The 12,405-nt window shown below is 41.6% G+C and overlaps 2 protein-coding genes and 1 non-coding gene across 3 annotated transcripts; 1 reads left to right on the top strand and 2 right to left on the bottom strand.

Annotated features, from left to right (window-relative positions):
• Positions 1 to 585: 585 nt before the first annotated feature.
• On the bottom strand, positions 586 to 3,961 carry adprm (ADP-ribose/CDP-alcohol diphosphatase, manganese-dependent). The gene is made up of 3 exons (XM_030098610.1): positions 3,249 to 3,961; positions 2,340 to 2,462; positions 586 to 2,085 (listed from the first exon to the last, which is right to left on the bottom strand). Exons 1-3 carry the CDS (start codon positions 3,943 to 3,945, stop codon positions 1,739 to 1,741), a joined length of 1,167 nt encoding a protein of 388 aa, XP_029954470.1. The 5' UTR covers positions 3,946 to 3,961; the 3' UTR covers positions 586 to 1,738.
• Positions 3,962 to 5,097: 1,136 nt separating this feature from the next.
• Positions 5,098 to 10,108, bottom strand: rsph1 (radial spoke head component 1). The gene is made up of 8 exons (XM_030098611.1): positions 10,058 to 10,108; positions 9,855 to 9,968; positions 7,410 to 7,515; positions 7,011 to 7,101; positions 6,789 to 6,924; positions 6,555 to 6,626; positions 5,233 to 5,341; positions 5,098 to 5,151 (listed from the first exon to the last, which is right to left on the bottom strand). Exons 1-8 carry the CDS (start codon positions 10,106 to 10,108, stop codon positions 5,123 to 5,125), a joined length of 708 nt encoding a protein of 235 aa, XP_029954471.1. The 3' UTR covers positions 5,098 to 5,122.
• Positions 7,762 to 7,834, top strand: trnar-ccu (transfer RNA arginine (anticodon CCU)). The gene has a single exon. It is a non-coding gene; the product is annotated as a tRNA-Arg (tRNA).
• Positions 10,109 to 12,405: the final 2,297 nt, after the last annotated feature.

Consider the following 12,405-nt stretch of genomic DNA (forward strand, 5'->3'; position numbering starts at 1 on the left):
ACCAACACTATTACAGCATTATCAGATATATTACCGCATAATCAGATTGTTTTTTTTTCTAATTTAGAAAAAAAAATCAGAATTCAGAATTTTTTTCTGATAGAAAGAAATCAATACATTGTTACTGATATGTAACAATAACTCAAAATGTATCAATGACCCAAATTGTTACAAAAAAATGTAACAAAAATCCAAAATGTATGTATGTAAAATGGCTGGTGATGATGTGACCAAAGTGCTGATTAACAAGTTGTTATATTTTGTGTTTATTGTTACATCTTGGGACAGGCAATATATTTTATCCAATACATGACAGTGAGTCAATGATTTAGATGAATGGGCTTATTTCTTCAGTTAAGTGTAGAATCATACACAAAAGCTCCTGTTAAAGTCTTTAAAATAGTACATTTTTCACCAGTGTTCCATTACCTAGAAATATGACAGTCGTTTTGATTTATTGTATTTTATTGTGGATATTCCAGTGAACAAAATGTAAATTCCCAAAATCCTATCTGTAAAGTTCCACTTTTCATCATAAGTCACAATGACGATTAAATGAACACAGCACAGAAATGTTTTTTATTGAGATCATTTATTTTATGATTGAATATCGTGACTTCCTGTCATTACAGCAACACGCTGCACTCAAACGCCTCCATACCGCACCGTAAAACAGTCATTAAAAATGATTACATTTCTGTGCAATCTGCAAAAGAAAACCACCCGTTTCCTCTACTGCTGCTAAAAAATAAAACATTAAAAGGAGCAGGTATCATTCACTTTGTCAAATAGAGAAAATATATTTTAAATATAAATAGAATAAAAACATAAGAGGTACTGTATTTAAAAACTTCTTCCTGAAAAGTGCCAAATAATCCCTCAAACATCTCACACATCTGGGTAAGTTTGGAATCTTTAAAAATTCAAAAGTGCCAGAGCTTTGTTCATCTTTGGGTCTCAAAGGCAGAGGTCTGTTTTCTCGGCCAGTGCTGGTCTAGTGTTTGGTTGATTTTTCAGAAGTGACAGTGGATGAAACAGGCACACAAGGTGTCATCAGACCCTGTGTAAAAGCCACACATCTTCTGGAAAGTAACCTTAAAGTGCCACAAGACAGCACTTGCTGATTGCCATAAGGTTCCATACAGGAACCACACAACGATTTACCAGTAGATTTTCAAGTTGTAGAACCGCTGGATGACACTGAAGCGTCATGAAATCCAGTGTAAACCAGTTGAATGCCTCAGGGAGACCACTAAATTAAAAAGACACGTCCCTGAATGGACACCACCTGCCACTAGAGGGTGCAAAAGTCTCCTTCGATCCTGTCATCCATGCCAGAAAACTGCCACTGGATACCAGTGGAATATGATACTGAATAAAAACGCTGTGTCACCGTCTGACAATGAAGTTCGGGTAAAATGCCACGTCTGAAACTGGAGTGGTGAACAAAGAACGCTGACTTCCATCCACTGCTCGTTACTGAATCTACAGTCGGTTTGCAGCTTGGACAACCGACCAAACGAGACTGCAGTGGCAGGCACAACTGCTAAAATATATCATTAGAGGTATTATCATTCATTTGCAAAGAGATTGAAATTAAGATCTTATTTCTAACTTCTATGACTGATTGATATTTAAAGTTTGCATGTTTCAGATGCATAAAAGGAACCTAAAATTGAGATATCCACTTGCTTAGTTTACATCAGATTGTGAATTTTGGTCTAAAATAATGATAGTTCTAATCATCTGAGAGTTCAGAACATTCAGATCCCCCATCAGCCGGTTCCTCAGGGTGACGGAACAGAAGCTGTCTGTCACTGGTCCTGCCGCTGCCTTTCAGCACCATCCTGTCCTCGTAGACGAAGACCGTGGCGAAGGCGTCGCTGTCGGGCGGCGTCTCCACCACCCCCTCGAAGGTCAGGTGGTGCACCCCGGTGGCGCCGTCCCAGCAGTAGCCTCCGTCGTGGTCGTGTCCGGCCATGTAGCACACCACGCTGCGGTGGGAGCGGATGACGGCCAGGAGGTCGTCGAAGTTCCACGCGAGGCAAACGAATGTGGTGGATGCAGGATGGACGGGGAGGTGGCCTGACGAGAGAACCAACAGCAGAGCGATCGTCAGCGTTTTCCACAGACAGCAGAGCTGCTTGTATCCGACTTCCAACATTTCCTGATTTATCACTTTCACTTTGTGTGATCAGACCTTGACAAACATCGATCGGCCTCTACTGAAACATCCCATCAAACAAAATGTACAATGTGTCTCTTTGCAAAAATAGCAACACCTGAGACTTCTGAACAAAAAGAATGAAACCGAATATCCACAACAGGTTTTGACTCACTGATGATAGTGACTTTCTCCTGGTTTTCATCGGCAGCAGACAGAACGGAATGGAGCCAGTCCAGCTGGTCCTGACTGAAGCCACCGTTGAACATGGTGAACCTCTGATTGAGGCCGAAACACACTGCAAGAAAAGCACAACGCGTGACATTTTAGCAAGTCAGCATCACACACATAACGCTGCTACGACGAAAATTAATGATCCAATAAAAAAACAGCTTGGAATAAAGTCTTTTGTTGCACTTCATAGCTGCAAAGTGCTTTCACATGTGCAATGAGTTGTAAAGAAAAAACAAATCAGTTCTTGTTTTCCTGATTTTTACTCAAAAATAACCTTCTTTGTAATTTTTTGGAAAATCTTTAAGTTTTGCCCATCAGTCAGTTGTGCCAGAGTTTAAGAGAAAAATTGTGCCAAACTGTGCTGTCAGTTTGACATTTGAGCTCTCAAGCTGAATTCTGCTCATTTTACATATGACTCACTTCTTCTAATAATCAACTAAATAAATGCAAAAAAGTACAATTAAGCCCTCATTACGCCATGACTTCAAGTGAAAATGCTAAACTTGTGTTGTCTTTTGGGTGTCCGTTTACATGAGAACGGTGCTTAGAGCCAATGAAACCGCAACTTATTGAATACTGCTCTCAAGGTGGAATTTTTCGAAGACGCTTCAACTCAGTTTCCATGGTACCAGGAAAAACTGAACTTTCCAGCATCCACTAGTGGATTCTGGAAAACATTACAGTGGAAATATTAGATATTTCTGACAAAAACGCAAAATGATGCGTTTTTACTTGAAACGTCGTATAAACAAGCTAAAATGTGTCATTTTTCATGTCCTAATACCAAATTACTAATTAATTACTCTCTTGTTTTATTATGTTGTGCCGATTCGGTGTGTGATGAGAGTACTTGGAGGGCAGTTGAGGTCCTGGTTCTGGTTGTGGTTCCGGATCAGGCTCAGGGCTCGGCGGTACTCCTCACTCTGCTCCTCTCGGCCCAGCAGGCTCACGTCGTACGCGTCCAGCACCACGAACCGGAACCCGGGGAACGGCGTGAAGTGGTAGGCGTAGATGTCGGCTCTGGCCGGGGAGCCGACGGGGCTCTCGGCCCCGCGGTGCGCGCTGTTGAGCTCGGAGCCGAGCAGCGCGCTCCGGCTGAAGTTGTAGAACTCGTGGTTACCCCACACATGGTGCACCTCCGCGGGGCCGCCGCTCCGGAGCTGCCCCAGCACCGCCTCCAGCGCCCGCTCCGACGCGCCGTCGCGCTTGTTGAAGCCGTCTATGATGTCCCCCAGCTGGAGGAGGAAGCTGGGCTTGTCTTCTTCCCAGCGCCGCTGCGCGTTCCCGAGGAGCCGCAGGCTGCTCCGGTAGTACCGGCGGCTCGACTGATGGAAGTTATATCCGTCCTCGATGTCCGCGTACTGGATGTCGGCTATGACCCCGAACGTAAACAGCGGCGCCGCTTCGGGACAGGGCTCCATTGTCGGAGGATTTTTCGGAGTCGCCGCCACCTTCGAGCGTTTCCAATAACTACCCAGAGAAGTAAGTAAGAGGGAAACTCCAGACCACCGGTACCGGTTTCTCATCCGCGCCTCACATGCTGTCATCCGATATGTTTACTGCAGCTTCCTGTGTCGTCCTGCAACGTGACGGGGTAACGGACAGCGTCAGCGTCACACACGTCAACACAACTTCCGCGTTACGTCAAGGTCGCCGCCATATTGGACCGGGCAACTTACGAGAAGTCATTACATCACGCCCAAATAGCACTAAGTTATGAAAATAAGGATAAAATATCAAGAGAATTACAACGGAAACACAATATTCTTTTCGTTGAATTTTAATCTTACAAATGAATTTGTACCCACAACCTGTTGTTGTCAGTCTTGATCTTCACACAGTCTTGACTCTTGGACTTCTGGCATTTTCAGGTTGATCAACAATGTGTATAAATGTATGCATACGCTCAATCCCACATACATCATGAAGACTCCAACTGCTTCACTATGGTCATCACAATATCCCATAAAATTTAAAATGGAATTTAGGCAAATGAGTGTGATTGAAGCCTACATTTATTTTCTCTGATTTGATGAATACGTTAATATTTGGTCTAGAAAAAAAATTGCATCTAACCATGCGTAACCCGTAACACAGTGTCTATTTAATGATGTTGATGGTCACATGAACCTCACAAAACCCTGGTGCTTCCTTCAAAGTATCGATTCTGACACATTCCTACCGTCATTTGTGTCATAATATTCTCAATAAAACTTTTTTAAATTGAAATATTGCCCTATATAGTTACTCCCCATGCATCATAAAACACAACTCTAGACATTATGAGTTACTTTTAAATATCTGATGATCGGATGCATGTATGACTAATTGGAAGATGGGAAACATTTCATATAAATAATAATAATAATAATAATAATAATAATAATAATAATAATAATATCCGTGAACACAGTGTAAGAGTGAAATTCCCTCTTGGGTAAGATGAGTTAAGTGAGTTAAGTTAAAAATCTACTCCCTCCAAGAACAAAACAGATAAAGCAGCATAAAAGGCTTTTATTGATCCTTAGATTTCTCCATTGAAAACAACTGCAGTTGTGCAGAGAACCACAGGGGAGCAGCGGTGTCTCTCTGCTTCCACCTGCAACATTTTCTGCTTCAACCATCTAAAAACGTAGCACAGAACCCCATGCCTTCAAGACAATTATTCAGCTGACTATGGTATTTTCAAAATAAAGTGACAGCAGGCTTAGCTCCTGTTCTCTCCTAGTTGGAGGATGCGTCCTTTTCTCCAGCTGAAAGAATAAAAGACAAGCTGAAAAACAGTTTTCTCCTCGGGGTTTGAGGATTCAAGACCATCAGATAAATGAGTTCACCTGTTGTCTCTTTCCCAGGCGTCCTCGTCGTCGGGCCGCTGATGGACTCTGGGATCCACTTGAGGACGGTGGTCGAGGCCAGCTCGCCATACTGGCCCTCGGTTTGGTCCTGGAAGAGAACACAGTCAGTTCTAAAAAATACATCTAGGCTCATGAGCTGAACTCAAAACATTTCGATGTTTTCCGCACTACCGGCCGAGCATGAAAACATCTGTGAGACAAGAAAAACCCAGGAAGACAAGTAAAACAGAGCATGCTCTGAGGAGACGTCCATGCTGCACAGCACCCAGAACAGCACCTCCTCTGCTCCTGCTGGGACCCCAAAGCTCAGGTACCCGTTCCCGGAGCCCGGGTACGAAGCCTTCTGAGCTCCGGCATGACCTCTGCTGCGCCCGGCGCCCAGCGGCTGGAGGGGTCAGAGTTCACAGTTACCGTTCATCCTCAGCAATGCTGAGAGTGACTCCGGACCCGGTTCCATCAGGCAGACAGTTCTCTGGACAGCTCCAGAGCAGTCCTGGTCTTCACTACACATTTTGAAGGACTTGATTTGACTCGGTCTCAGACCCTTACAGTCCCCTTCCTGTCTCGGTTTTTTGGGATGTTCAGTGCAGTTCAGTTGTTTTTGTGTAGATTTTGTCATTAAGTTTCTCTATTAACAAGTTTTTCAATAGGATATTATGAAAAAAAATATTAGTTATAAAAAAAAAAAATACACTTAAAAAAACAGATGAATGTTTTGGCTGAAATCTTAAATCCAGTTCATTTACTCAGTAACCAGGATTTTAACCCTTTAAATACAAGTTGATCCTAAAAGACCAGAAATACAGTATATTACTCTTTTTTAAATGTTCAAATTATATTGGAATGTTGACTGTAAAGAACAGTAAAAGTACATAAAATAAATATTTATTGATGAAACTCATGATGATTTAGAAATATTATCACTTTTCTATTGAAATTATTGCTGAAAAAAATGCATCTGATGGAGGAATATCTTATTTTGAGTAGTATAATTACTATTTTTAGTGTTAGTAGTAATATATCACATTACAGTAGGCATGATTGTATATTTTTTTCAGGGATGTAAGATTTAAAATGTGATTTTAGTTAATGGGACATTTTCATTATCAAATCACTAAAAAGAGTTGTACATTTTAAATATGTTGCTATACAAACAATTAAAAGGCATAACTTTGGATAAATATTTGAGTCTGATTAACAAAAACCTTCCACTAACATTTGCTATATGGAACAGAACTTCCACGTGTGAAGTTTCCATAGTTTAAATCATGGAAGCTCACACAAACGCCATACTGATCTACCTGCTCCACTAGGCGGTATTCTCCGTGCTGCTCACAGCCGATGTCGAACACGTACTTCCCCGGGCCCATGGGCTGCAGCAGGACGTCCAAGACACAGAAAAACAAAAGATTTATGGACAATAAAAAAAACAAAACACAGAACTGCAATTATTAAGATTATTACTGTCGCTTTCCTCTCAGGCTCTATCAGACCAGACCATGATCTTCTGAATGTGCCACAAAACGAGAACTTACATTGTTGCTGACGAAGTTCCCCTGGTATCTGTGGTTGGAGTGGATGTATTCTCCAGAATTCCCCATGTTTCCGTTCAGCCAGGTGCCTTTGTATCTGGAGCCAGTCTCATGGTAGTGGTACACTCCCTGACCCTGCCTGGCAATAACCACACAACACCGGCAGGTCCTTTGACTCTGAACTAAAACTCCACACTTGTGACGCCCGCGGCTCGATAGACGGACCTCACGTGGTTCTGCCACTCTCCGTCGTAGGTGTCTCTGTTGGGGTAGGTGTAGACTCCCCGGCCCTGCCTCAGGTCGTCGACCCACGACCCTGAACAAACAAGGACATGATCTGGATTCAATGAGTGAGAAAACTTTCATAACAATACAGATGGGTGACAAGTATAAAGTCAAACTGTGGATTAAGGAGCCAGAGGATGAAGAATTCCACAATGATTCTAACTCCTTAAATAAAAAGACATTCAGAGTCTTGAAAAATCAATCTCAAGGAGCTTTAATGGCTGCCTTCTCTCTTACTGAGCCTCGTCGTGCAGGTGTCCTTTATATTTCTCACCTATCTGTAGATCTGAATCCTCTCATGTTGACAGGATCAATAAACGTCAGAGTGATTCGGTCTACCTTCGTACTTGGATCCGTCTGGGTACCAGAAGGTGCCTTGGCCGTGTTTTTTGTTCTGGTTGTAGTTTCCCACGTATCTTGCCCCATTCTTGTAGCGATACGTCCCCTAAATGGACAAAATAAGCCATAGACGCACATTAGTTTTTTGTCTTTTTGTCTTCGAGAACGCGCTTCCTGAACAGTTGGACACCAAACAATAATTAAAATCTGAAATATTCTTTTTTAAAGTGTTTGTGAAAAATTGAGGGAGCCAGTGAAGGAATGACCTCCTGGCAGATGTCTTTTGCTTTCAGACTAAAACTGGATGTGTTTTTTTTTTTTTTTTTTCTGTCCAAAAACAGTATGGACTTGTGCCCCAGTGGCCTAATGGATAAGGCACTGGCCTCCTAAGCCAGGGATTGTGGGTTCGAGTCCCATCTGGGGTGAATGGGAGCTACATTTATACGTGTGACTCACTCTGGATTACTCTTGGGACTTTTCTGTCAATGACTGAAAGAGTAATGACTGAAATAGACACATAATTAGTTTGAAACTGCTGCTGAGATCCACTTGAGCTTCAGCAGTGGAGTGCAGGATTGACACGTCACAGATTGAGCTGCTCTGATGTGAATGGACTGGGCTCAGGCCAGTGTTATCTCACTGCTTTTGTCTGGTTTTCACAGCATCAGCATTCTAATGTTTGTGCCGTTTCTGTCTCTTTCTGGAGGGACTCAAGGCGTTTCGCAGCAGAATGCATTAAACACATTAAATATAGGTATTTTAAGATTTAAGATTGAGCTCATATTTCACACCAAGGACAAAAATGTTGGTCTTTTTTTTATTCTTAAGGAAATAGTTAAACATTTTATGTTGTTTCAGGTCAAGATAATCCAAAAGAGAATAATTTTTGATACATTTTTTAATAAATTAATCATCAATAAAATTAGTCGTAAATATACACCAGAACACCCCAAAATAAAAAAACTAAGGTGAACGGAGAATTACGGGAAAATCACAATGCAATTCAAATTGGTCACCAGCATGAATCTGGAATGAATCGCTGTTCAGCTCGGTGTTTCCTCACCATCACCCCTGAATGGGACACAAACCTGTGAACACTACACTTCTCAAATTTACCAAATGACAAGACAGTCTGAACCTGGGATAGAAGAACAGAAAATCACAGTCCACCAACACAACAAACAAGCTCCATAATAAACCAAAACAACCAAAAAAAAGGCAACACTGGAAATATTCTCTTTTATCCTCAATTACCTGCATTTCAATAAGCACTAAAACAACTTACTTAAATAACTTCATCCTTTCTTAACAGACACAGTATTTTCATGAACATACATGACGCAAAAGTCAAACTATTGAGAAGTAAATTCAACAACACTCAAAATATATAGCTTTAGCTGAGTATCCACTCAATTAATAAATAATATTCCTATTGAAACTATTCAGCCACTTATTCAAGTATTAATCATCAGGCTGAAAACAACCAGAACATACCATTACAACATTATAACGGAGTGCTTTCTTGAAAAAATACATGAAGTTAAAAGTATACCTACTTTGACGTATTAAAACAAAAGCTCAGTGTATGGTGTATGCAGATAGCTGGGAATCTTCACTCTGAACTTTTGACAACCAACTGGACGATGGATAAAACATTTCTCCAGTAGCAGAATTAATACACAAATTCAAAATAAGTTCAAGCAAAAGTGAAATTTAAAAGGAGTTTCTAATTTAAAAGTTTAGAGCACAGAGGATACACTCACAGAGAAAAGCTGAGCTCCACAATACAACTGAAGAGATTTCTGACTTCTTCTGCCGGAGTGTCTCCATGATTAGCATATCAAAACAAACACTGCGGTCTTCTTCTATGGTGTCAAATGGTGCGTATCATCCCGCATTACAGAGAATTAGCGCCATCTATTGTTAGGGTATGAAAACACCTTCAGGATTTTTTTCCCCCCGAACTTTATTATTTCCACCTGGCAAGGACCTGCGACCTAGGTTATTTTTGGTATTACCTAAGATTTACACGAGATTCTTTCAGTTATATTATGTTGGGTGAGTAATAGCTGCTTTTAGCCCGTCCAGAAGGGCATTTTACTCCTTAAAACGGACGGATAAGAGTGAATTTGGAATGTTGGAACTATGTCATTTTCGGCGTTTCTTCTTTCTTCTTTCGGCGTTTCCACGTAAACGGACATCGTTTTCCGAATGTGTAACTGTCTGTTCATTTAAAACATTGTCATGTAGATATTGTTTTGTACATTGTACTGTATTTATTGCCCTCCTTTCCCCTGGTGAAGGCAGCTCTCTGCCTCCCCCTGGTGGTCACAGTGAATGGAAGTTGCCGGTGTGGTTTTCCTCATGATGACATGCATTTGCCTCGTTTTTAGTGTTTTTCGTCTCAGTTGGAGTGTTTTTCACTTTACAAAAACCATCCGGTACCTGTCCGTGTCTCTTCCCGTTCTCGTACTCTCCTTCATAAATGTCTCCGTTGGATAAGACGGCTTTTCCCACTCCGTGTCTCTCTCCGGCTTCATTCCTGTCCCCTTTGTACTCCTACACACACACACGCACATACACACACACAGTGGGCTAATGTTCATTCATTCAGTGAAGGTTAACGAGTTAAACTTCGACTTTCTCACCCCGAGTTTGTTCTGTTCTTCGTCAAACTCATCCGAGCCGATGTCCGACATGGTTTTTTGGTTCTCCCGGTTATAAAAATGTGAATTTATTCAAGTTGACGCCACAACGACACTGATACACACACTGAAAATAAGCGCCTCCCGGTTAGTTTACTGTTACCATGACAACCCGTGCGCCTCCTGACATAGAAATATACAAATAGTCTAACAGAGCAGAACATACAACCGTACAGTTATTAAGTAGATACATAGACATATATAAGTAGAGCCATAGACACACACACACACACTATATGAATAAATAAATTTATAACACCAAACGCTGCAGTTTACACCATGTTTCTACAGTATATTTATTATATTTTAAGCCATATGACTGAGACTTTCTCTTTTCTCCACAGTGGGTCTCATCATGGAGGAAGACTCTTGACCCCCTCGTGTCCCCACTGTGATTTCCACGCGTGCTGACAAGTAAACGCCATGCGCAAGCACTGTCGATGCTCGTGAGTGGAAATACAAACAGACATCACCTCAGTGAAAAAGTGGTTCCACTTTTAGAAAACATGCTGAGACTGATAATTATTAAGCTCGTGCGACAATAATGGTTATCGTATGGCCATCGAAAAGCATCCCTGGCAGATAATAGGCTGGGTGACCCCCCGCTTAGCAGCCCTTTATTTAGAAAACTTGAACTTGACTTGACATTAACTCATAAGCCCGGAGATTTCACCATCTGTTGCATTAAAGATTAGGACCAACTCTTGCTGCGGGCCTCCCGAGACGCACGGGACGAGGCTTCGCTCCAAAACTCTGAAGCAGCAACTCAATCAATAGTGAGCATGCCCCAAATTAAAGCTGTCGCCTCATTGTCCCCGCACTGACTGTCATTGGCCCTTTGAGGACAGTCCCTAAGAATACCCCGGTCCTGATTAGGTTCCTAAAAGCAGCCTCACATTTAAGATGGAGGCGGCGTAAGCCTCGGGTTCACCGGCTGCTTGTTCATGATTTAGCGCCCCACTCGTCAGTTTGCAGCCGTCTAATCTCCCCCTCATGACACTGATGAGAGGTTTAAAAATGACTGACAGTTTGAGCACCGGGTGCTTCAGTCACTTTGATGTTTGATGAAAGAGCACTAAGATAATAATAATGATTAAAAAAGAAAAAAAACGTTTCTCTTGATTTGGATTGTCCATCACTGGTTTACAAAGTGAGATATGAGTCACCACTGAGAGGTGCTGGAGAGCTTCAGGATGCTTATATTACAGTCAAATCAGACTCCCAGGTTTCACTCAGCGGAGGCCAAGGCAACATCATCCAGTCTCTCAGATGTTTTCAGTCAAACTTCTCTGAATTCAGAAGCAGAAAATTATGACTCATCCAGGTTTCAATGACTTTGAAACATAGAAACGTTGGTTGTCCGGCCGCTGCGGCCTCTCTGCGCCCGTCCTCTTACTTTCCGTCTGTCCTCAGGAATCTCTCTGTCGAGTCTTTGGGAGATGATGGCAGGAGAAAAGAGGGAACTCCAAATCTCTGATAGCACCATTAGTCCCCTTTAATCTCTAAAGCCGCCCGGCGAGGATCCTGGAGGAATTTCTATTGAGGGGCTTCATCAGCTTTGCCTTTATTTATAAGCTCGTCATGGCGATCGAGAGCCTCGCCATGCGCCCCTTATGGTGCAAACAATCAGCCTCCGATACAACGGTGGAAGATATTGTGATTTAAAGATTCTTTCAGGTTGTCTTTCGGTCAGTCGTTTGTGAGGTAAGTGGAAATGTTTGTGTAAAAAAGCCAAAGTCAAATCAAAATCAGTCAAAACCACGTAAACAGTCAAGTTTGATGAAATCAATAGAATTTTTGAATTTTCTTTAGGCTAAAACAGCTTAAACCAAAAGTCCATTGAAAAAGACTCAAATAGATTGGAATGGCGAGCACACCTATGGTGACAAAAATTTACTACTCCAAAACTCAATAAACCAAAGAAAAATAAATGTCCAGTTTATTTATTTATTTTTATAATGGTTGGTTCTGGCCTGTTTATTCAACATCTCAAGCGGAAACTATTCATTTTTTCATTTTTGTTTTAGAAAATGTTTGCGTCTGGATGTAAACATTGAAAATGAGGGCCTCCGTCATCCAGGTCATATGTTACTTTAGAGAACCTGGTATTGGTTTAAGTTTAAGTGAAGTAAGTTTAAGATCCGCTCCAGACTGAGACCTATTTTCAATTCATCTATTTTTTTTCTGAAAAAACAAAAATCTTAAAAATGGGGACGGGGACTAACATAGCGCAGCTGCATGTGGTTCAAACTGTGTCAAAGAAGAGAAAGAGAACTGATAATCAGATGTGT

The sequence above is a fragment of the Salarias fasciatus genome, chromosome 8, assembly GCF_902148845.1.
Source record: "Salarias fasciatus chromosome 8, fSalaFa1.1, whole genome shotgun sequence".
Classification (NCBI taxonomy): Eukaryota; Metazoa; Chordata; class Actinopteri; order Blenniiformes; family Blenniidae; genus Salarias; species Salarias fasciatus.